At 42.0% G+C, this 25,255-nt stretch overlaps 1 protein-coding gene across 4 annotated transcripts in view; it reads left to right on the top strand.

Annotated features, from left to right (window-relative positions):
• Window positions 1–12,716: 12,716 nt before the first annotated feature.
• The window catches only part of LRCH2 (leucine rich repeats and calponin homology domain containing 2), a 110,280-nt gene continuing 97,741 nt past the window's right edge, over window positions 12,717–25,255 (top strand). For all 4 annotated transcript variants that reach the window (XM_063433360.1, XM_063433361.1, XM_063433359.1 and 1 more), the window contains exon 1: window positions 12,717–13,101. In XM_063433360.1, the coding sequence (XP_063289430.1) occupies window positions 12,780–13,101 (322 nt within the window). In that variant the 5' untranslated portion in view covers window positions 12,717–12,779. The remainder of the gene's footprint in view (window positions 13,102–25,255) is intronic.

The following is a 25,255-nucleotide window of genomic DNA, read 5'->3' as shown; positions in this document are numbered from 1 at the left end:
TGTACGACAGTTAAGGATTTACCTTTAGGCCATCCTTGTGTTAAGGAGGGGTGGGGGGGTGTTAAAGAAATCCTTGCACCATGGCCCTCTCTTTGTTAGTACTGCCACTGACAACATTCTGTGGTGGAATCTCGGTAAAAATAAATTTAGTAGGCCGAGATTACCACGTGGCATGTGTACGTGCATATGCTGACGTATCGATCAGTTGGTTGCACGAGGCAAGATACGATCAGTAGTGTACGGAGCATGTGCAAGAATACAGGATGTAGTATTCCCCTCCTCCATTGTGCTGGACAGGCCATGCGGTCAAGCAGGAAGTTAATTCTTATTTGTATTGATTGGTCAAGAGAATGTGCGGGTGGAGCTTACTATGGGAGGAGTTATGTGCTTATATAAGGAGCCTGCACTATTGTCCGGGGCTCAGAACTTGCTGTATTTTTGGTGACATTAGTCCCTCTGAGTCCCGATCGGTGATCCAATAAAGAATCTCTTCCTTCCTGAAGAAACCTGTGTCCATCTCTCTGTGCTTTGCTTCCGTCAGTTTCTCCGGTATCATTTGGTGCATTGGCCGGGAAGCTCATCGTTCAACGGTAGCTGAGAGGCAGAGGCGTGAGACGGTCTATCTTTGCCCACGTTCTCTACGGCTGCACCCCTGAACTTCTGCGTGGACCTCCCTTCGTCTCGGCGCCACTGGTCTGTTGTCCAGGAGATCATCTGCCTCTACGTAAGAAGTGCTGGGGTGTCCCCGTCGATGAGTGTGAACTCAGGTTCAGGAACGAGGAGATAAGACAACTGCTGTTTTAGACGGCAGACCCACTACGGGTATACCGATTGTGTGGTAGGCCCATAAGGGGTTATTTGTGTATGGAATCTGCCCCCTCTGTCGGAGGGAAGGAGCGAAGGCGCACCGCTCGATCGAACGCTCTTTAGTCAGACCGTTTGATTTTGTTAGTCAGGCGGGGTTCTGGTGTAAATAGCCCTAGCCGGACACCGGTGTCTTGTCTAGACTAGCGTTCTAGGGTGTATATTTTGTTCGCTAGGTCGGAGGGACCGGGAGACTAAGCGGCGTCTGTGTAAATTCGGTTCGCTAGCTCTCAACCTATCTTGGCTAAGTGGGAAGGCGTGTAAATTTGGAACCCACTAGATTTTTGATAGTAATCGACTAAGAGGCGTCTGTGTAAATTCGGTCCTCTAGCTCGCTATATGTGGTGCTTGGGCAGTGTGGCTAACCAAAACGGGTGTACATAGTTTTAGGTAGTCCATTCAAGGTACTGGCCAATAGTTTAGTTGGGAATTGTAAATGTGTTAAAGATTGTTTAGTAAAGTGTATATCTTGTTAGATAGCGCGAGCTCAGCCGTCTAGCGAGAGTGTTAATAGTGTGTTGCTGTATCATAGTGCACGGTACCATAACCCTGTATATTTACTGACACTGTATATAAGTACTAATCATTGTCGTCTATTGCATGTTTAACACCATAACCACTAATAATTGTATTGTGACCTTAAATTGTGCTTTGACCTATGCTAACCGTACTGTAACCGCTATTTGTAAAAGACGATGTTACTGGGGTGTGTTATAGACGAGTAATTCATATATAGAGAATTATAGCGTGGGTGACTGTATAGTTTCGCCAAAGGGCATAATATTGATTATCTAGTGACTGGTGTAACAGCTGTGCGTGTACGGGAATTCCCTGAGTGTTTATTGTGTTATTGTGTACGTTTCACTTGGTAACCGTACCACGTGGTGCTGTTGCCAGAGGAAACGGGTGTGACTGTTGAATAGTACGCGTGCATAGTATTCGTTGTCAACGACGTTCCATTGATAAGTATGGGCGCGTCGCAGTCAACGATTCCGGATCCCTTAGGTTGTATGGTGAAGAATTTTAAAAAGGGATTCAAAACATGTGATTTTGGGGTTAAAATGTCTCCTGTACGTTTGGTCACTTTGTGTACTAGGGAGTGGCCTACTTTGGTTGCGGCATGGCCGCCACGTGGCAGTTTGGATCCAACTCTGGTACAGCGCTTACACGTGGCTGTATCGGGTAGGCCTGAACTTTACGGGCAGTTTCCTTATATTGATTGTTGGAGACAGGCCGTAAATGACTCGCCAAAATGGATTCAGACATGCCACGAGGAGCAATGTCGCCTCATGGTGGCTAGGACTTGTTTGTCCACTAGGACTGGCGTTAGGCCCATTTTGGACACGCCCCCTGAGTCCGAGATCCCTTTGCCGCCCCCTTACTTTCCTTTAAGAGGAAGTGACGCGAATGCAGGAAGTCCTGCACCCCTTCCCCCATTGCCCCCATCCACTTCCGCTTCCTCCTCCAGTACAGAATCCACCCCCTCTCGTACTAAATCTCCCCTTCCGGAACCAGAAACAACCCCCATTAGATCTGAATATCCTGATTTGGCGCCACTTCAGACTTCCGGTCAAGCTTCTTCTAGCTCGGCTCGAAGTGTTCTATTTACTAACTTTTCCCAAAACCAAGCTCCCACATCCTCATGTTTTATTACCCCCCGACCTGAACCTCTAACTGACGCCCCTCTACGTAGCCCCATACTAACCCGACAACTGACCGGTACCCAACAATTAAAACATTATCAGATGCCTCTTCGTCTGAATCCCGGGTCAGCCTATATCGATGCCGCAGGTCAAATGGCACATGCTGACCCAGTCTTCGTATATGTCCCGTTCACGACTACCGATCTCTTGAATTGGAAGACCCACAATTCCTCGTACACTGAGAAACCACAAGCTATGACCGATCTGTTCACCTCGATAATTCAGACACATAACCCGACATGGGCTGATTGCCAGCAGTTATTAATGACTTTGTTCAATAATGAGGAAAGGACAAGGATTAATCAAGCGGCCATTAAAGCGCTAGAGGATAGAGCCCGTGCTTTGAATCAAGCCAATCCAGCAGCATGGGCCGCAACACATTATCCTAACACCGATCCCGACTGGAATGTAAATGGTGCTGATATGGTTCAACTCAGAGCCTATAGAGACGCTATAATTGCTGGCATGAAAGCCGGAGGAAAGAAAGCCATTAATATGTCGAAGACAGTTGAGGTGATTCAGAAAAGTGATGAAGCGCCCAGTGTCTTTTATGACCGATTATTGGAGACATACCGCTTGTATACCCCCTTTAATCCGGAAGACGCAGATAATTCCCGAATGGTGAACTCCGCCTTTGTCAGCTAAGCTTACGGAGATATTAAGCGCAAGCTACAGAAGTTAGAAGGGTTTGCAGGTATGTCTATCACCCAACTAATGGAGGTAGCGAATAAAGTATACATGAACAGGGAAACAGAAAGTAAGAAAGAGGAAGAGCGCAAGATGCGTAGAAAGGCAGATATGCTAGCGGTAGCGATCGCAGGCGTAGATAGACGGGGCCCAGATAGAGGCGATAGTAAGTGGAATGAGGAACCTCTAAGTAGAAATCAGTGCGCATACTGTAGGGAAGAAGGGCATTGGAGAAATGAGTGTCCGCGAAGAGAACAGTATGAGAGAGACAGACCTAGGACAGGTTATGGAAACTTTAGAGGCAGAGCGAGAGGTAGAGGAGGCCCCGGAGGGAGTAATGGTAATAGAGGGAGCAATGGGAACAGAGGAAGTGTTAGGGAAGATAGGTATTTTCCAGCAGCGCAAAGGTCCCGCGATAGAGAAGGTAGGGACTTTGTAGGATTGGCTGACACGGTCATGGAGGACTATTGATACCGACCGGGCTCCATCCCCCTTGGTCGAGCGGAGCCTATGGTCGATGTATCAATAGGGGGAAAAAGGAGTGCGTTCATGATCGACACTGGTGCTGAACATTCAGTGGTGACTAATCTAGTTGCTCCTCCATCTGGAAGGACTATTACTGTAATAGGAGCAACTGGAAGAAGTGCTGAAAAAACGGTTCTTAAAAGTCGACTCTGTACATTGGGAGGCCACGTAGTAAAACATCAATTCCTTTATATGCCTGAATGTCCAGTCCAATTGCTGGGACGTGATATGCTATCTAAATTACAAGCGCAGATTACGTTCCTACCAAATGGAACAACATCCTTAAAGTTTAATGGACCTTCAGGTATTATGACATTATCCGTACCAAAGGAAGAAGAGTGGCGACTTTATACAGCGTTGACTAGCCAAAACCCTAGGAGTGATGAGTCCTTATTCAACATACCAGGAGTTTGGGCAGAGAACAACCCACCAGGACTGGCCCGCAATATTCCACCTATTAAAATCGAACTAAAACTTGGGGTTTATCCAGTGAGCCTAAGACAATATCACATCCCGCAGAAGGCTAAGAAGAACATCCAATCTTATCTGGATAAGTTCATACGGTATGGTATCCTAAAATTCTGTACTTCCCCCTGGAACACCCCATTGCTGCCTGTTCAAAAGCCCGGTACAGATGAGTATCGACCTGTGCAGGACTTGAGAGCAGTCAATGATGCGGTTGTTAGTATACATCCAGTTGTACCCAATCCATATAACCTGCTTGCTTTAATTCCGGGCGGGGCTACTTACTTTACAGTCTTAGACCTCAAAGATGCCTTCTTTTGCCTCCGAATTGCCGCAGAAAGTCAATGTATCTTCGCTTTCCAATGGGAAAACGCTGTAACGGGCTCAAAACGCCAAATGACCTGGACAAGACTGCCCCAGGGGTTTAAAAATTCACCTACCCTATTTGGTTCAGCTCTAAGTCAAGATCTACTGGATTTCGAGTCCATCCCAGGAGAGTGTGTATTGTTACAATATGTAGATGACTTGTTGATAGCAGCAGTTACAAAGGAAATATGTCAGCAAGCAACGCACGATCTACTACACATTCTCTGGAAGGCAGGATACAAGGTGTCTAGAAAGAAGGCTCAGTTGTGTTTGCCAACTGTCAAATATCTGGGATTCCATATCTCTGAAGGTCAAAGAATTATGGGGCCAGAGAGAAAAGAAGCTGTGTGCCAAATACCGATACCCAAGAATAGAAGACAAGTGCGAGAATTCTTGGGGGCAGCAGGCTTCTGTAGGATATGGATTCCCAGCTACGCGATACTGGCAAAACCTCTGTATGCAGCTATCAAAGGTACAGAGCACGACCCCTTCTTATGGACTCAAGAACAGCAAACGGCATTTGAAGATGTGAAGAAGGCTTTGATGAGTGCCCCAGCATTAGGTCTACCTGATCACACACGACCATTCTACCTGTATGTACATGAGCAAAGAAGAATGGCTGTGGGAGTATTGACACAGTACTTGGGATCATGGCAAAGACCTGTTGCCTACATGTCTAAGCAACTGGATGCAGTGGCCAGCGGACTTCCACCTTGTCTAAGAGCCGTAGCTGCAGCCGCCCTGCTAGTAGCTGAAGCCGATAAACTCACTCTGGGTCAAGAACTTTATGTACGAGTCCCACATGCAGTACAGACGTTGTTGGATTACAAAGGAAATCATTGGTTTAGTAACAGCCGTATGACAAAGTATCAAGCAATGTTGTGTGAAAACCCAAGAGTGCATTTAGAGACTGTAAACACCTTAAATCCAGCTACCCTTTTGCCACAACCTACTGAAAGTCAACATGATTGTTTGGAAGTAATGGATGAAGTATTTTCAAGTAGACCAGATCTTCGTGATTTTCCCATCCAGAACCCCGATGTTCAATATTACACCGATGGCAGTAGTTATGTGAAAGAAGGGATCCGCTATGCAGGATATGCAGTAACAACAATAGACAAGGTGATAGAAGCTCGGCCACTGGCGAAAGGAACATCAGCACAAAAGGCAGAATTGATAGCACTGACACGAGCGTTACAATTGGCTGAAGGTTTAAGAGTGAACATCTACACGGACTCCAAGTATGCGTTTTTAACCACTCATGCCCACGGAGCTTTGTATAAAGAAAGAGGACTATTGAATTCAGAAGGCAAAGAAATCACGTATGCAGCTGAAATCCTACAACTATTGGAAGCAGTGTGGGAGCCGAAAGAAGTCGGTATTATTCATTGTCGAGCGCATCTGAGAGGAGATGGTGATGTAACCAAAGGAAATCGGATGGCAGATAGTGCAGCTAAGCGTGCCGCTGAATCGGGAAGACAAGAGTATGTGGGGCATATAGCTGCTCTTATACCAACTCCACTGTCTCAATGGACTCCAGTTTATACAGCTCAAGAAGAGGAGTGGTTAAAGACTGAACCTGGAAAGTATTTGGAGAACAAGTGGTATCAGTTAGAAGATGGAAGAATAGTCATTCCAGCATCACTAGCGGTAGAAATTGTCCAAAATTATCACAACGGGACACATTCTGGGAGAGACAGCACAGAAGAATCTCTCAGAAAACATTTCTACATACCAAGATTGTCCAACTTGACTCAGGCCATTGTACGAAGATGTGTAACGTGTGCTAAAAATAATGCAAGGCAAGGACCAGTAAAGCCACCAGGAGTCCAGTTTATGGGGGGACTCCCCATGTCCGATTTACAAATTGACTATACAGTGATGCCTAAATCGGGTGGACATCGTTACCTGCTGGTAATTGTGTGCACCTATTCAGGCTGGGTAGAAGCATGTCCTACTCGTACAGAGAAAGCAGGAGAAGTTGTGAGATTCCTGCTACGAGAAATAATACCCCGATATGGACTACCCTGCTCTATAGGATCGGACAATGGTCCAGCTTTTGTTCATCAGTGCCTACAACAACTGACTCATATGCTTGGTATAAAGTGGAGGCTTCATACGGCATATAGACCCCAGAGTTCTGGTAAGGTAGAGAGAATGAATAGAACTATTAAGAATCAGTTGGCTAAAATGTGTCAGGAAACCCAACTTAAGTGGAACGTTCTCTTACCCATAGCACTATTGCGAATCCGCAGTACCCCTACCAGAAGGATGGGCCTCTCTCCTTTTGAAATCATGTATGGGCGACCACCTCCCGTACTTGGTAACTTAAGGGGGGATTTGAGTCAGTTGGGAGAAGGAATTACCCGGCAGCAGGTTGTAGAGTTGGGTAAGACTATGGAGGAGGTACAGAAATGGGTACAAGATAGATTACCTGTGAATATTTATCCCCCAGTTCATAGTTACCACCCAGGAGACCAAGTGTGGATTAAAGAGTGGAATAATGTACCGTTAGGGCCCAAGTGGAGAGGTCCTTATGTTGTTCTTTTGTCTACCCCTACAGCGATAAAAGTAGCCGAAGTGACTCCGTGGATACATCACTCCAGGGTTAAACCAGCAGCAGTCGATTCTTGGCAAGTTACAACAGATCCAGAGAATCCCTGCAAGATCCGGTTAAAACGCACGACTCAGTCGGAGTGACGAGGAACTTTGTGGATTACAAAATTTTATTGTTTCAGAGATTTGGTACGTGAGTGAGAGGGCCATAATAAAGCCTGTCCGCCCACCGACGTATAGTGTATAAGCCAGGAAAGTCTCGAAGGGACTCCTGTGAAGACGAGCAGAACTCCATTCCCTGCAGCCCTTACATCCTGGAAGCTGAGGTGCCTTCGCACGGACGAAGACTGAGGATGACGACGAAAGATGTGTTTATGATAATGTTTATTTATGTGTATTTTTATATTCAGGAAGGTAGAGGTACCGACACTCCTAGCTGTGAGGTATGCATTAAGACTACAAGAACAGGTAACCATATTTCCCAAACCCTAATTTGGCATTCACAATACGAGTGTAAAGGAGATGTATCAAGATGTAGATACCTAAATATAGAATATAGTGTGTGCCATTTAGGAGTAGGAGAACCTAAGTGCTTCAGTCCAGAGTATCAACCTCGTACAATTTGGTTGACTCTCAGGAATGGAGATCCTCAGGGGACCCTAATTAACAAGACAGTATTAGAATCCGTACATTCTTCGGGTGTTCTGCTATTTGATGCGTGTAAGGCGATATCAAGTGGTAGAAAACCGTGGAATGTATGTGGGGATCTTAGATGGGAGAGGACGTATGGGTCTAACGATAAATATATTTGTCCCAGTAGTAAAAATAAATATGTGAGTCCTAGATGCCCAAATAGAGATTATAACTTTTGCCCATATTGGTCTTGTGTGGGGTGGGCAACTTGGGGACAGACAGTAGACAAGGACATGATAGTGACTAAGTTGCCTACCAGCCCATATTGTAAGTCTATGGAATGCAATCCAGTCCATATACTTATAAATAACCCCGACAAGTTCTTAGACAAATATGGTAATTTATTTGGGTTTCAAATATATGGGACGGGTTTAGATCCTGGGACAGTATTGTTTATAGGGATAGAGACTGATACGGTATCCTCCCAAACTCATCAAGTATACCATTCCTTTTATGAAGAGATGAGTATAGATAACAAGATCCCCCATAATGCTAAAAACCTGTTCATTGATTTAGCTGAAAGTATTGCCGGTAGTCTTAATGTTACCAACTGCTATGTGTGTGGAGGTACTAACATGGGAGACCAATGGCCTTGGGAAGCAAAGGAGGTAATGTCCGGTTCTGAGGCAGTTGACCAATTAATATCTACACAAGCCGATTATCATATGAGTGTTAGAGGTAAATCTGAGTGGAGATTAAAGACCTCCATCATAGGTTATGTTTGCATAGCAAGGAAAGGAATGATGTATAATACTTCTGTAGGAGAATTAACTTGTCTAGGGCAAAAAGCTTATGATGATGATACAAAGAATACAACTTGGTGGTCGGCTTCAAATGTCTCAGAACCATCTAACCCGTTTGCTAGATACGCCAATTTAAAGGATGTGTGGTTTGACCTATCTATCACATCTACCTGGAGAGCCCCAGCAAATTTGTACTGGATCTGTGGTAAGAAAGCCTATTCGGAGTTGCCACAGGACTGGGAAGGGGCATGTGTGTTGGGTATGCTCAAACCATCCTTCTTCTTGTTACCTATTGAAACAGGTGAGACTTTAGGTGTTAAAGTGTATGATGTGAATCATAGGAAGAAAAGGGGACCCATAGAAATAGGCGCCTGGGAAGATAATGAATGGCCTCCCCAGCGTATTATAGATTATTATGGGCCAGCCACGTGGGCAGAAGATGGTACCTTTGGTTATAGAACCCCTATTTATATGCTCAACCGTATTATACGATTACAGGCGGTGGTTGAGATTATTACTAACGAGACATCACAAGCGCTCAATCTTCTAGCGAAGCATAATACCAGGATGAGGACAGCAGTCTACCAGAATAGATTAGCCTTGGATTACCTTTTGGCAGTAGAGGGAGGTGTATGTGGGAAGTTTAACCTGAGCAATTGCTGTCTTCAAATAGATGACGAAGGGCAAGCAATAGCTGAGCTTACTAGCCATATGGTTAAACTAGCGCATGTGCCTACTCAGGTATGGAAAGGGTATAATCCAAGCAGTTGGTTTGGTAGCTGGTATGAGTGGTTTGGAGGGCTTAAGGCAGTGGTAGGTGGAGTCCTACTGATTTTAATGTTGTGTCTACTCCTGCCGTGTCTTATACCCTTAGTAGTTAGGTCTGTGCAAAGCCTGATAGAAAATATAGCAGAGAGGAAGGCTGCTGCACAGATAATGGCAATTTATAAATATAAGGCTCTAGATCAGGGAGAACAAATGCAGGAAGATGAGTGTTGAAGATTCACATCATAAGATAAGTCTGGTCTGGTTCAAGGTAAACTTGCGGTGTATGCAAACTAAGGTTAAGTGATGCCTCAAGTAATTGTGAAATATCAAGAGGCATCAAAGGGGGGAATGTGGTGGAATCTCGGTAAGAATAAATTTAGTAGGCCGAGATTACCACGTGGCATGTGTACGTGCATATGCTGACGTATCGATCAGTTGGTTGCACGAGGCAAGATACGATCAGTAGTGTACGGAGCATGTGCAAGAATACAGGATGTAGTATTCCCCTCCTCCATTGTGCTGGACAGGCCATGCGGTCAAGCAGGAAGTTAATTCTTATTTGTATTGATTGGTCAAGAGAATGTGCGGGTGGAGCTTACTATGGGAGGAGTTATGTGCTTATATAAGGAGCCTGCACTATTGTCCGGGGCTCAGAACTTGCTGTATTTTTGGTGACATTAGTCCCTCTGAGTCCCGATCGGTGATCCAATAAAGAATCTCTTCCTTCCTGAAGAAACCTGTGTCCATCTCTCTGTGCTTTGCTTCCGTCAGTTTCTCCGGTATCAATTCCTTTTACCTACATGATCTTTAAAGTGGAACTGTCACTAATTGCTTAATGATTATGCTCAGTCATGCATTCTGGGCACAGCATATAAATTAAATTAACCCCTGCACTACAGAATGCATGGCAAACGCACATGTACTGTTTTACTGAAGGAGTGCCCGAGCGTGCATGCTCTTACATAGCATTTCTCCATAGAAGCCCAAGTGTGCAAAATAATTGAATAGCTGCAGAAGTAAGTATTGTTTTATTTAAATAAAATAAATCCAATATTATAAAAAAGAAATGCTAAATATATATATATATATATTGTATTTTCATTCAAATAGTAGTACAGGAGTGTTTATAATGCTATCCGGTATGGAAATGATCTTAGTGGACGAAGAACACATACATTTTGATATACACATTTGCTACCTATCTTGTATCAATATTTGGCAATTTACTTTTTCTTTTAATCACACCCATACCACACTACACAACGAGTAGGCTTTAAATGTATAGTAACACTATTACTAAGGTTTATATGCAGGAAACAATGTGCGTCACAATCAATAGGTTTTTATAGAAATACGATAGAGTCATAAACTGCCAATTCACATACCTATCAGTTATACCATTGAGGAGCTCCTATATTCTCTCCTACATTAACTGGATTACTCACTAAAGTGAGAATTCAAAGAGAATTTCAAATTTAAGGTCAAAATAACTAAACTAGAAAAAATGTCTAAGCCAACCATTCTTACAGTTTGTCTACTTTGTCCTTAAATTTGAAATTCACATTGCATTCTCACGTTTGGAGGTAAAACACGCTAATTAAAAACAAAGATAAAATAATATTTAAAGTCACAGAGGTTATTTATGCTAATGGTGTTCATTTTGGCCAGGACGTTCCTTGGGATATTCACATTATTGGGAATTCAATGTAAATTTCACATTTAAGGTTAAAATAGCCAAAATGAAAAAAGGATCCGACTTGGCTATGTTTCCAGTTCAGGTAGTTATAATTAAAATTCACTTTGAATTCCTGACAGTTCTCATTGCAGTAAGCAACCCTGAAAGCGACACACTCACACATACATAATTACAAATAATTGTAATATTATTATTTATATAGCGCCATCAGATTCCATAGCGCTGTACAATGGGATCACTCCCAAACAACGGTGTCATGATATCACTCCTAAACAACGGTGTTATGATAATGCATCCCAGTAAAATCTGTTTACAGAGAAGGTAGTGGATGCATGGAATAACCTTCCAGCTGAAGTGGTAGAGGTTAACACAGTGAGGGAGTTTAAGCATGCGTGGGATAGGCATAAGGCTATCCCAACTATAAGATAAGGCCAGGGACTAATGAAAGTATTTAGAAAATTGGGCAGACTAGATGGGCTGAATGGTTCATATCTGCAATCACATTCTATGTTTTTATTTTTCTATTTCTTTTTTCATTGTTATAAGCGGTGGGGTTACTAACAGCTTGTATTTATTGTAATGATACAACACAATTACATAAATATTTAATATTAGCAGGGTATTACCAAAGCAAGAATTTTCACAAATTCAAGGCAAATTAAATTTCAATTTCTAGACTGAAACGGCCGAACTGAAAACATAGTTTAATATTTTCCCCAGTTTAGCTGTTGTGGCTTATAATTTGAAAATCACTTTTAATTTGCGACAAACCACGTTTTCGTGCAAGAACTGATTTTTTCTTTTTTTTTGTTTGCTTTTCCAAAAAATAAAGAAGTAAGACTGTTTTCACTTCCCTGTCTGCTATCGATGACAAAATGCATCACTTCAAGAAGCTTCCCCACTGACTCTGGGGTTTGTACACTTAATTCCAAACTAAATCAAAATATAAAAAGAAAATATAAAATGTAAAATGTATCCGATGCGCTACACTACGTTTTATATTTTACTTTTAGTTTAGTGTTAGGGAAGGTACCGACCAGCAGCTAATTACATTCATACTGTAATTATTTTTACATTAAGACAGGAATGTAAGCACCATTAAATACACATTTATTTTATTTTAAATTAAAATCTAAATGGAAAAACTAAAGGTTAAAATAGGTGATCTGGAAAAAAAAAAAAACATTGCACACCAGCTCAGTTACAGTGAGAGCATGTAAACTGTATGTAAACAAAACATGTACATCGCAGACACAGCACATGCCACATGCTCAGAGCTATTTACAGGGAAGTGAAGGACAAAACATCCAAACAATATCCTTTATTCTAGTGGTAGGACAGATAATGACCAGCTATGTTTATCACTGAGGTCATTACACCCTGGCCATCTCTCTGACCTCACTAACATGTTATAGGGGGTTGTCACTAAAACATATTAAAGGTGCCATCACCTGATTGCTCTGAGAGCCCTACATATTGTTTTTGTTTTGCCTGTATCCCCCCTCTTTCCGTCTTGGTTCCGCCCATCGCCTCCCACTTTCCTTCTTGGTACCGCCCATCCCGCCCCTCTTTTCCTTCTGAGTTTTGTTTTGGTTTTGTCTACTCCTCTCTTTCCCTCTTGGTTCCGCCCACTCCAGCCCTGAGATGGCGCCTGCGCACTGCGCGCCGCACTTGCTAACGGTGTCATTCTAGCAGGGCTATTCCTCAGCAGAAATGGCGGCCAATGTGACGGTGGCCGGAGGAGGAGGCGGCGGCTGTCTGGGTCCCGGCGGCGGTGGTTCTGCAGGAGGAGGTGGAGGCTGTAATATTGGAGGGGGCCCCGGTGCGGCCGGCTATTATCCTTCCTCGGTGTCCCTGCACCCCTGCTTCCCCAGCGGACCCCACTGGATGACGGGAAACGTCCAGCAGCACACGGTGCGCAGCCTGGACCGGGCCTTGGAGGAGGCAGTGAGCTCAGGCATCCTCAACCTGAGCGGCCGGAAGCTGAGGGACTTCCCTGGCAATGGCTGTGACCTGACGGACACCACGCAAGCAGGTGGGCCCACTGCTACAAGACCCCCCCCTCCCCCCCCCAGACTGCAGCCAAAGGGCTCCCACTGCTACAAGACCCCCCCCAGACTGCAGCCAAAGGGCTCCCACTGCTACAAGACCCCCCCCAGACTGCAGCTAAAGGGCTCCCCACTGCTACAAGACCCCTCACCCCCAAACTGCAGCCAATGGGCTCCCCACTGCTACAATACACCCCCCCAGACTGCAGCCAAAGGGCTCCCCACTGCTACAAGACCCCCCAGACTGCAGCCAAAGGGCTCCCCACTGCTACAAGACCCCCAGACTGCAGCCAAGAGCTCCCCACTGCTAAAAGACCCCCCAGACTGCAGCCAAAGGGTTCCTCACTGCTCAAAGACCCCCCACCCCACCAGACTGCAGCCAAAAGAGCTCCACACTTCCCAGAACCCCCCTCAGTGCAGTGAGTAAGGACCCCCCAGAAAGCAGACATTGGCTCCACATTTCTCAGAAACCTCTTCAGTGCAGTGATTGGCGAGACCACACCAAACATCAGCCAGGGGCTCCCCATGTCACAGAAAGCCCCTCTGTGCAATGAGTGGGGATCCTCCAAAGCAGCAGCCATGGAAACCCCTTCAGTGCAGTGAGTGGAGAGACCACCCCAACCATCAGCCAGGGGCTCCCCATGTCACAGAAACCCCCTCTGTGTAGTGAGTGGGAACCCCTGAGACAGCAGCTATGGGCATCCCACTTACCAGACACCACCTCAGTGCAGTGAGTACGGATCCCCCCCAGACAGCAACCAAGGCCACCTCACTCCCCCCCCCCCCCCCAAAAAAAAACAAAACCTCAGTGCAGTGACTGGGACTACCAGAAACCTCCACAGTGCAGTGAGTGGGGGCACCCATTCCCTTAGTGCAAGGCATTGCCCAACCTGGATCCCAGGGATGCTGTCCGTGGTACCTGAGATACACCCTTTGTGTCTATATATGCAGAGATAGTAGAGTGGATACCGCACTCATCAAATAACCAAGGTGCTCTGGGTTATTTGATGAGATGCAGAATAAATAACGGTTTAGACACTCAAGGATAACAAAAATAGCAGCAATATTGGGGCAAAAGCAGCAAAAAAAGTGCTTGATAAAGACCCGGTATGATCGAAATGTTGCTGCTTTTGCCTCAATAAAGCTGCTATTTTTGTTATCCTGGAGTGCCTGAACCGTGATTTATTCTGCATATGTATGCAGAGAGACACAGGGCTATTCACTAAACTGCAAACTGTTTAGAGAATGGATAACTGAATTGCAACATATAGCCATGCTCAGCCTGTAGAGTTGGAGAATTTTTCACGATCAGCTGTTTTGCCTTCATTTTGCTATTGAAATTTTAATTCAAGAGATTTATGACTTTAGTGCATAATTGAGGAGTGTAAGTCTTCTGTATTTTTCATCAAGTGATAGGGATACCCACGAAGTATTCCGCACAGGTCATTAGGTGCATATTTACCAATTTTATTCTTCCGCACAGGTCATTAGGTGCATATTTACCAATTTTATTCTTCCGCACAGGTCATTAGGTGCATATTTACCAATTTTATTCAAGTTAATGGTGTTTGATAGTAGTCATTTGGGTAACAGATATGTATCTGGTAAATATTGTAAGTACTCTGCTGAAATGGTCTGTTTCTAATGATAGTTGGGGAAAAAGATGATCTATACTCCTGTAAACGGTATCCTTTTTTTTTTTTTGCATCTCCTGCTTTATTAGATGCTGTTACATGTTACAGTGCTCACCTGGTGTCTCCTTCTAACGCCCCCACCAGTTCACTGAGCCAGACTCTCTGTATCAGGGAAATCCTTCCTGCAATCTGTAGTAGGAAACCCCTTTCCTCTGGTGTATTCTGCAGTGTGTCATGTCCTTGGTAACGTCTCAGTGCATATTTGATATTCCACTAACTAAAATAATTACTGAGCATCTTGAGAGTTGTAACACCTAGCTGCAAATAGCTAAATGTAAACCATGGCTGCCGTAGAAATCCCCTCCCTCCATTCATTGTGTGTATGGCGCATACTTTGTGGAACGTTACTGTACCTGAGTTTCACCTGCCTCCTATGCATAGCACATTTCTCTGCAAGTTTTTAAACCTGGAGTAATGACAGTATGGAAATAGACACAGTTCTTGGATAAGCTGCCTACTGATTGTATTATCCAGTTTTGAAGAAACTGTCAGCTGTACAACCTTACTCATGTAAAACCAGCCCAACAGGGAATCTGGAGACATTTATATTTTCTGTATAATTTGGACAGTTGTTAATCTTGGGTGTTTATGTATAAAAATGAAGTTGGTGACAATTACCAAAAACTGATACACTGAGTAGGTCGAAACATTGTGAGTGGCAGTGGGTTCAATAAATTTGCCTTTTTGTATTTTGGAGTGCCTGGACCTTTTTTCTATTTTTCTGTAGGAACATTTGCCTGGCAGCCAGTGGTAGTCTGACAGCATCAACTGATATTAGTCTATCCCTGGCTGCCCATTGAAAGTTTATATTGCAGCCCAACAGTAAAAAATAAATAAAATAAAAAAATTATGCCAATTGCTTGTTTTTGCAAAATGTAAACCTTTCTCGGAAACAGCAGTGTTGCACATTGTCCAAGGAAGGAACAGGGTCTTTGCCCCAAATCTACTCCATTAAGTTAGTGTGTTGTGGCATGGTGCCCATCTAAGCTCTTGTTCTTTGGTGTTGTCATACTTCTTTGGTTTGTGGCGACTTAATCTGCCTGGAGCCGTCATCAGTATTGTACTCTTGTGTATGCATATGAGAACAAAATTGATTCTATTGAAGATCTCACAGGATCTGCCATAGATCATCTTGAGCATGCACAGTAAGAAGCTGTAGGCATCTTTTTCGCATTGCATGAAAGGATCCTATCAGCAGTTGAGGTCAATGGCTGATGGGGAATTATCAGTAAAAACAGATTGCCAATTACATAAGGTAGGCCTTAACTTATTTAATGCGTATCTTTTGATTGCGTTGGAATTTGTAAGAAATTCCAACACATTAAAATAATAGCGTTTCATAAAGCTATATCAGAACTGCTCTAATAAATATGCTGGTAAAGTTTTTATTTGCAATGTCCTCTGAGTACTCTTCCACACTATAAAGTAAAAGTTGTTGTAGGGATTCCTGCCCTTTGTTTCATCATCTCATGGAGGTTTCTTCAACAGTCTCATCACTGTCAATTTTTTTTTAAAGGATCACCTTATTGGTTTGATTGAACACTTGTTTTATAATATAATGTCCAGCTGCCCCATCCTTCGTCATTTAGTAATCAAAATTAGGTTGCATTGAGCTATATTATTGTTACGTTTGTGTTTAATAAGTTAAGATGTGATCTAATACTTTTTTCCCCTCTATCTGTAGCACCTGACAGTCATTTGCAAGTGTATCAATGCTTTTTCATTTATTGAATGCACACCCCTGTTGGGTTTGAGGCAGATGTTTGGTTGAATAGTCTGACCGTGGCTTACAATTTAAGTGTGCAGCATTGTGTTAGAAAGCTATTATTTCGATGGAGCTGCTTATTGCTGCTCTCTTTAGAATATGGTATTTAGTTCTTGATCCATTTATTTATATTATTTAAGTCTGTATTGTTTTTAGCCTTCGGTAGCATGGATCTGTGATGGAAGTTGTCAGTGTTTATTTTACACAATACCAGATCCTTTGTTATTAATGCAAATGTCTTGAACTCTATGATTTTAAAGGTTCAAGAAGCCACATTTGCATGAATCTTTATAATTATCCGTAGACTTATGTCCTCTTATATTGTACTTGGTGATCTAAAAACACAAGCCATAAGTCACCTTTTCATTTCACTTTAAGTTTCCCTTTTCTGATGATTGGTTTGGATTATTATTTTATTACAATTTGTGTGTGTTGCATAATATTACCATGTAAATGAATATTGCATATTTTCTCAGTAAAACCCTTTGTATTAAACTGTGTCTTAAACGGTGTTCCCTGTGGTAAAACATAGCTGTACAATATGTTACCTGTTTATACTTCTTTGAACAATTAATTTTACTTATCTTGAGAAAAAAACTGTCACATTGAGTCACTTAGAATTTTAATTTACCAATTGCTAGTGATGGTTTTAATGTGTTCTAGGGTGTATAAAGCTGTGCTTTGTTATTCTTCTTAATGGTCTTTGTGGTCCTCAGCTGTAGCTGAAACATCTAGTTAATTATGCCTATGGTGTTATGCTCTTTGTAACATAAGATCACATCAACCTTTCGGTGTTCACCTTTAATTCTGCAGTGCATTGTATACATTTAAATCTCTCCAGAAATCAACCCATATTGAGTACTTTTCGGAAATATATATATTTATTTTTGAAATTAGGCGTGAAATGTCCTACACAAAGATGGCTATAGAAATTCTCTGTTGATTAGACATTTGTAGTCTAATGATATGATACGATGCTCAGAGCATCGCCTGTCTCTGTTCTCAGAGGATACATTTATTTGTGATTATTGCTGGCTTGTGTCTCTTCCTCTTTCATTTCTAGGCACAGTGGTTCGAATGGAGGAAGTTATTCACTAACAGGAGCTGCAGAATTATGTATCTGTAGTGATCCAACAAAGCTCATTAACCCCCCTTGTTTGATTGTCACAAGTCCCAAATGCCATTATTACCCACTGTACTTGTAAAAATCTATATTTCTGCTCATAGAAGGTATATATTTTTTGTTCCTTATTGACGACAAATAAACAGTGTTATTCATATTGAGTTTTTTTCAACATCTAACCTGCCTCTATCTCAATTTGTATTGTATTTGTTGACATGCTAAATTCTCATTTATATTTGCACGAGTATATTATACTCTCAACACAATGCACACCTGACTGTGATATGATTCCATATTTTATTTAGAGGAATGTTTTTTTGTGTGTTGATTGATGTAAAACTGTAGTGTTGTATTTTTCCTCTTGTCCAATGTAAATTATTTGACCTAATTCTTGAACAGTGGGGCGGCAATTGTGATGCACATGGACCCGCCACAGTGCACTGTTTGCATATGTTAATCCCTTTTTTTGTTTTTCTAAAAATACGATTAACAAGAAAAATAATATTTATCTGAAAGTAAGAATGTTTCTCATTCAGCCGTCATGGTTATATTGTATTTATGAATGTGCACAGAGATTTTTCAAATGCTGGCCTACTGCGCATGTGTGGCAATTACCATGCTTTGCCTATTGGTTGCTTCCTCAATAGACACATTAAATCAAATGCCTCTCGTTTGAGAAGCATTAACAGTGTTTGCACCATCATGCTGGGCATGATGACTCAGAACACGAAAACGTTTACATTTTTCAAAGTCTTCTTCAGGATGCATCCCTAGTGACAGTTACTTGAGGTATGGTTTCCAACAAAATGTAAATGTTGTTAATCTTAAATGGCATATTTTAAATTATCACAAAAAAAAAATGTAATTAAATGAATAACATTTGTATATAGTGGCTGTTAGTGTGGCAGCCTCCAGGGGCATAGTTTTGTACAGATGTAAACGTTGCCATTTCTCTGACATTGTCATAAAAATGGGAGGGACGAGGTTTATGTGCCAAACCATATTCACAATGTGAAGAACATATCTTAAATAATTCATTCAAGCATAAGAATCACTACAGTCCATTGTAGTTACTTTGATTTCAGGAATACCCTGGCGTGGTTCCGCCCGTACACTGGCAAACCATTTTAAGGACCCTCTTACTTGGGTCTTGTCGAGTCGACAGGGTTATGTACTAAAGTTAGAATTCAAAGGGAATTTCTAATCTACGCATGCGTACAGTCACTGATGTCTAAAGGGATCCCGTGGGGACCTCCAAAGATATCTCGTGATGAGCTAGCTAATCGCTAGCAACTGCTGAATGAAGTGACACAATTTGTAGGTGTTAGCTCTGCCTTTTGTCAAGTTTTGCTAATTTGAGAATTAGTACCTACTTTGTATGATATTGTTTTACTGCGTTGAAAGTTATATTTAATTCTCACACCTTCGTTATGAGCATTTCTTAAAGATTTTATCTTTATGGAATGCTTATTTTGGGTGGGTGGCAGAGCTGCTTTAAAGGGACACTAGTCACCAGAACAACTACAGTTTATTGTATTTGTTTTGGTGAGTATAATTTTCTTCAGGCTTTTTGCAGTAAACATTGTCTTTTCAGAGAAAATGCAGTGTTTACATTACAGCCTAGGGATACCTCCACTGGCCACTCCTCATATGGCTGCTAGAGGTGTCACTCCACTTCTGGCAGAGTCATTGGAGCGTCATTAGTCAGCCCAGAACTAGAGTTCCAGGTTGGCTAATGGGAATTCTGTGCATATTTCTGTGCACAAAATGTCATTTGTTGGTTGAGAGCAGTTAGCCAATGTAACCAGTAAGCAGGATCGACATTGCAAACCTGCTGCAGAGAGCTAAGTGTTGTAAAACTTTTTGCCCTTTTAACTGGGAATGGCTCCAAGAAATATTGTGGGCTAAAGTGGTTATGATGTTTGGGGTAACACTTTAAATTTCCTTCAAACACGAGCATATTTGAATTTGGTTACTGCAATTCTAGACTATAAATAAACAAAGCTAGAATAAACAAAAATCTTCATGGAAAAATAAATCTACTCTGCACAGTGCACTGATGATGAAGCCCAATTGTGGAAAAGTAGAAACAAACAGAATATAAGAAGGCTGAAAACGGGCAAAAACTCAGTAGCTTTTATTATCTAGATTTTGCCGTTCTTAATTTTTTGCACTCTATTTTGGCTTGTTAGCATAGTGCCTCTGGTCTAAGTAAGGAAAAACAGTAATGCAGACTATGAACCCCTTGCTCACTGTGCATATAAGCTGGGCTCAAAATTTCCCCTAGCCATTGGTGAGTGAAATTTGAGCACTGGCAATTAGAAACTCACCACGAGCGAGTGCTCCATGTACCCTCCAGGCTTGTACTAGCAAGTAACTTTTAAAGCCTGGCTAGTGACATATGACTTGAAATTGTAAGCCCTGCATAGAAAAGTATTAGCCATACCTTATTGAGGAGGCCCACCAAGGCCAACTCAAACGATCACTCATCCTCAACCACCATGATCCAACTCAACCACTAAAGCTAGGAATGAAAGCCAACTTCCAGACTTGTGTTCATTTTACAAGACCAAGTTTGTGGATCTCTAATGAGACTGTAATCTTCGTATTGATTTTTGAAATTAATCCTTTTCAGAAAAATACACGGCTGGAGACGCATGAACTCTGGCAGACACAAATAATTTTTTAATTTAAATCCACCCAGCTCCCCTCCTTTTAAAAGAGCTGGAGTGGATCAACTCTCCCTGGAGTCCTGTGGGGCTGCTGTCACCTATCTGCTCTGCTCTCTTGCGCTCTTTTGTGATGCCGGGGTCAGGGTGATGTCATATTCTGGCTCCTTGCATCACAGCAGAGCGTGAGGGGGAGCAGAGCAGAAGATTACAGCTCTCTCGGCGCCTCCATTTTGCATGGCCTGCCGCCTCTGCTCTTCCACAGTCGTCCGGCCTCCTCCATTCTCCATCTGCCAGCATCTGCATGCTACCTCGCCTCCTCAGCTGAACTGGCTCACAAATCCCAGGACAAAATTCCCTGCTCCAAGTTGAAATTAGAAAATGGGTCTGTTAGGGGCCCTACCCAACAGGTGGATGCCAGGAGGGACCCTATGTCCCCCGTTTTGTTGAATAGCCCCTATTCACGGGGCACAGGTGGGGCTCGGGGGGGATATTATGCCCTGCATGGGGCTTTTTATTGGGGGGAGGGGTGCTTTATTTATTCTTTATTTTTTACAATTTAGTAGACATGCATAGTGAGTAGGGGCAGATTATTTACGAATACTAAGTTATCATTACTTAGTATTAGTAAAGTTGTCCGAAAGACTAATTTAGGTCTTTCAGCCTTTTGGTAGATAGCTCCCTTCATCCGACAGAAATTTCGAAACAAACTAAAAGTACCAAATGTCGTCTTAACATGAATGAACACACTGTTCTCATTCTGTTAGGATGAAATTCGGTTGTTTAGCCGGCGTTCTGTCTAGTTGATTGGATGTTCGGGAATAGTGAAAGGAGACATCGCAAGATCACGGAGGAATGGGTGAGTATTGTGGGAAAATTTCTCTGACCCACAGGAAATGGGTCGTAGCGGGTCAAGCGTAGGAAAAATAAATAAGACAAAGTAGTCGCTACTTTGTCTTATGTTTAAAGAAAAACTAGAGCAGATAGGAAAAAAAAAAAGTACCGATACGGAGAGAAGAGGAATCGATTAGGGAAAGGTAATTTCGGCATGACCGTGCCGCTTTAAGCAGAGTTAGATGGCCAGCATTCCTGGTCTGAACGACCATGTTTATGGTGTGGTGGCATAAAAAAAAATAATAGCCCTAACAGGATGGGATCTGTCAAATAGTTTATTTTTTTTTCTGTAATTGCCCAAGTTGAGCTAAAACTTGCTTGAGAGCTGATTAGGGACCCACCGAAGAGCCAGCGATTTGTTGTCTGTTTTCAGTATTCTTATGCATGTACCGGTATATACAAAACTAAGATTGAAAACTGTAATTCCTTCTGGCCTGAAACTACTAAAGTCTTAAACATAATATATTTTTCTAAACTTAGGACCAATAATATTATATATTTTGAGTTTTTTGGGAGTAGTAGTTATTCTAAACAGAAACTGTGAAATAGCTTTTTTTATATATTGTCTGTTTTTTTTTGTTTTCATATCTATATTTAGAATTGTATAACAGGCACATACATGCCTCTACTATGGAGAGTTGGAAGCTCCTTTTTGCCATGCTTGGGGGATACAAAGGATTGGTTGATGCTGGCAATTGTTTGATAGGTGGGGGAAAAGGCCTATTTTTAAATGTTATTTTTTCTCCCAAGCAATATATTTTATAGCCATTTTGCTAGCGTAATATCTATATGAAAATCCCAAGCTTTTTAAAATGAGTAGTACTGTGTAGCATGACAGGCACAATTAAAAGGTGACATGAAGCAAGGCTATTGTAAAGAAGTGTTCAGAATGATATAAGAATAGCATTTAAGTTACAGAGATGCAGTTACGTGTATTAGACCATACATGGGAATATGACATGCATGTTATAATGCTGAAACATGCATATAAACGGCTAAATATACAGTTGCAAGAAAAAGTATGTGAACCCTTTGGAATGATATGGATTTCTGCGCAAATTGGTCATAAAATGTGATCTAATCATCATCATCTAAGTCACAACAATAGACGATCACAGTCTGCTTAAACTAATAACACAAAGAATGAAATGTTGCCATGTTTTTATTGAACACACCATGTAAACATTCACAGTGCAGGTGGAAAAAGTATGTGAACCCTTTGGAATGATATGGATTTCTGCACAAATTGGTCATAAAATGTGATCTAATCATCATGTAAACATTCACAGTGCAGGTGGAAAGAGTATGTGAACCCCTAGACTAATGACATCTCCAAGAGCTAATTGGAGTGAGATGTCAGCCAACTGGAGTCCAATCAATGAGATTAGATTGGAGGTGTTGGTTACAGCTGCCGTGCCCTATAAAAAAACACACACCAGTTCTGGGTTTGCTTTTCACAAGAAGCATTGCCTGATGGGAATGATGCCTCGCACAAAAGAGCTCTCAGGAGACCTACGATTAAGAATTGTTGACTTGCATAAAGCTGGAAAGGGTTATAAAAGTATCTCCAAAAGCCTTGCTGTCCATCAGTCCACGGTAAGACAAATTGTCTATAAATGGAGAAAGTTCAGCACTGCTGCTACTCTCCCTAGGAGTGGCCGTCCTGTAAAGATGACTGCAAGAGCACAGCGCAGACTGCTCAATGAGGTGAAGAAGAATCCTAGAGTGTCAGCTAAAGACTTACAAAAGTCACTGGCAAATGCTAACATCCCTGTTAGCGAATCTACAATACTTAAAACACTAAACAAGAATGGATTTCATGGGAGGATACCACAGAGGAAGCCACTGCTGTCCAAACAAAGCATTGCTGCACGTTTACAGTTTGCAGAAGAGCACCTGGATGTTCCACAGCAGTACTGGCAAAATAGTTTGTGGACAGATGAAACCAAAGTTGAGTTGTCTGGAAGAAACACACAACACTATGTGTGGCGAAAAAGAGGCACAGCACACCAACATTAAAACCTCATCCCAACTGTGAAGTATGGTGGTGGGGGCATCATGGTTTGGGGCTGCTTTGCTGCGTCAGGGCCTGGATGGATTGCTATCATCAAAGGAAAAATGAATTCCCAAGTTTATCAAGACATTTTGCAGGAGAACTTAAGGCCATCTGTCTACCAGCTGAAGCTCAACATAAGATGGATGTTGCAACAGGACAATGACCCAAGGCATAGAAGTAAATCAACAACAGAATGGCTTAAACAGAAAAAAATACGCCTTCTGAAGTGGCCCAGTCAGAGTCCTGACCTCAACCTGTTTGAGATGCTGTGGCATGACCTCAAGAAAGCGATTCACACCAGACATCCCAAGAATATTGCTGAACTGAAACAGTTCTGTAAAGAGGAATGGCCAAGAATTACTCATGACCGTTGTGCACGTCTGATCTGCAACTACAAGAAACGTTTGGTTGAAGTTATTGCTGCCAAAGGAGGTTCAACCAGTTATTAAATCCAAGGGTTCACATACTTTTTCCACCTGCACTGTGAATGTTTACATGGTGTGTTCAATAAAAACATGGCAACATTTCATTCTTTGTGTGTTATTAGTTTAAGCAGACTGTGATTGTCTATTGTTGTGACTTAGATGATGATCAGATCACATTTTATTGACCAATTTGTGCAGAAATCCATATCATTCCAAAGGGTTGACATACTTTTTCTTGCAACTGTGTATGACATTAAAATTTCAATTAAAATATATTTTTTTTGTTAATGCGCTTTGATTTCCGTTTTTTAAGATTTGTGTGCTATGTACAATGCACATTCTTACCATACATGGGATATTGCATGTGCTAAAGTAGCGTTGTACACACATGCAACTTACTAATGGAGTAGTGGCATTTATAAATCGGGTCATTTATAAATGCTATTCATTCAGTATAGAAGGACCCCCCAACATCGTGTCATTTATACATCCGATTTAAACACTACAGAAGCACCTCTCTCCCAGGAAAACAGTCTGTAGTGTTATTGCATTTGCTTGTGCAATATTCAGTTAAAATGATTTGATGGATTGTGCTAGCCAGCATTTTAGCAAATGCATGTACTGTATATTTACCGGAAGTTAACTGCTTCTACAGACTAAAATTATGCTGATAAATATGTCACACTCGGAGTACAATGTTTAAGCTACCAGATTGCATATTGCACAAAATGCAGCACAGCCCACTCAGTGGGCACAAGGTAAAGAGCCAATGATGGAATTATTTTGTCATGGTTGTCTTGGTTCTCCATGTTGGAATAATTCCATCATGTAATATTTTTATAGGCAGAGACTGTTTATGTGCGAGTAACCCCCAGGTATCGTTAGAATTAGTGGCCCTACCCTGACTGATGAGCTGTATTCAGCGCTCAAAGTGAGTGCTGCCTACAGCCCTTTAAATTTGATTTAAATCCCCCGATGTTACAACTTGGTGTGAGCATGGTTAAATCCCCCTGAGGCTCCCCTCTGTCAGCTTGGGACATATTTAGTGGCACCAGACTGACAGATGAGTTGTATGTAGCCCTCAAAGTGAACTCTGAATGTAGCTCTTTAAATCCTTTTAATGTCAGTTCTGCTGAGCCACGGCGATTGCAAATCTGAGGGAACCACGGTTTGAAAAGAAGATGGAAATGTTAGGTTTAGGGTGAAGATTAAGACCAGCAAGAAAATTCATCTGTGGAAATCAGTCACCCTATTGCTACGTGTAGGATTACATTTATCTGCTGGTTAATGAAATGTTGCAGGTTTTATTGTTAACTTAGGTTGTCTCTGGGACACCTGTTTAGCTGAAATTTCAAATCAAAGAGAGTAACATTGTTTATTTAAATTCATTTGAGAAAATATACTTTTCATAAACCATCATAATATAGAAGCAATTTACTGTGTTTAGTAAGTTTGTTTTTTGCATCGAAACAGAGTACCAGGTTGAATTTGTCATCATTGGTGCCTTGGAAATTT

This window comes from Pelobates fuscus, chromosome 9 (assembly GCF_036172605.1).
Source record: "Pelobates fuscus isolate aPelFus1 chromosome 9, aPelFus1.pri, whole genome shotgun sequence".
NCBI lineage: Eukaryota > Metazoa > Chordata > Amphibia > Anura > Pelobatidae > Pelobates > Pelobates fuscus.
This window is presented reverse-complemented; position numbering and strand designations above follow the sequence as displayed.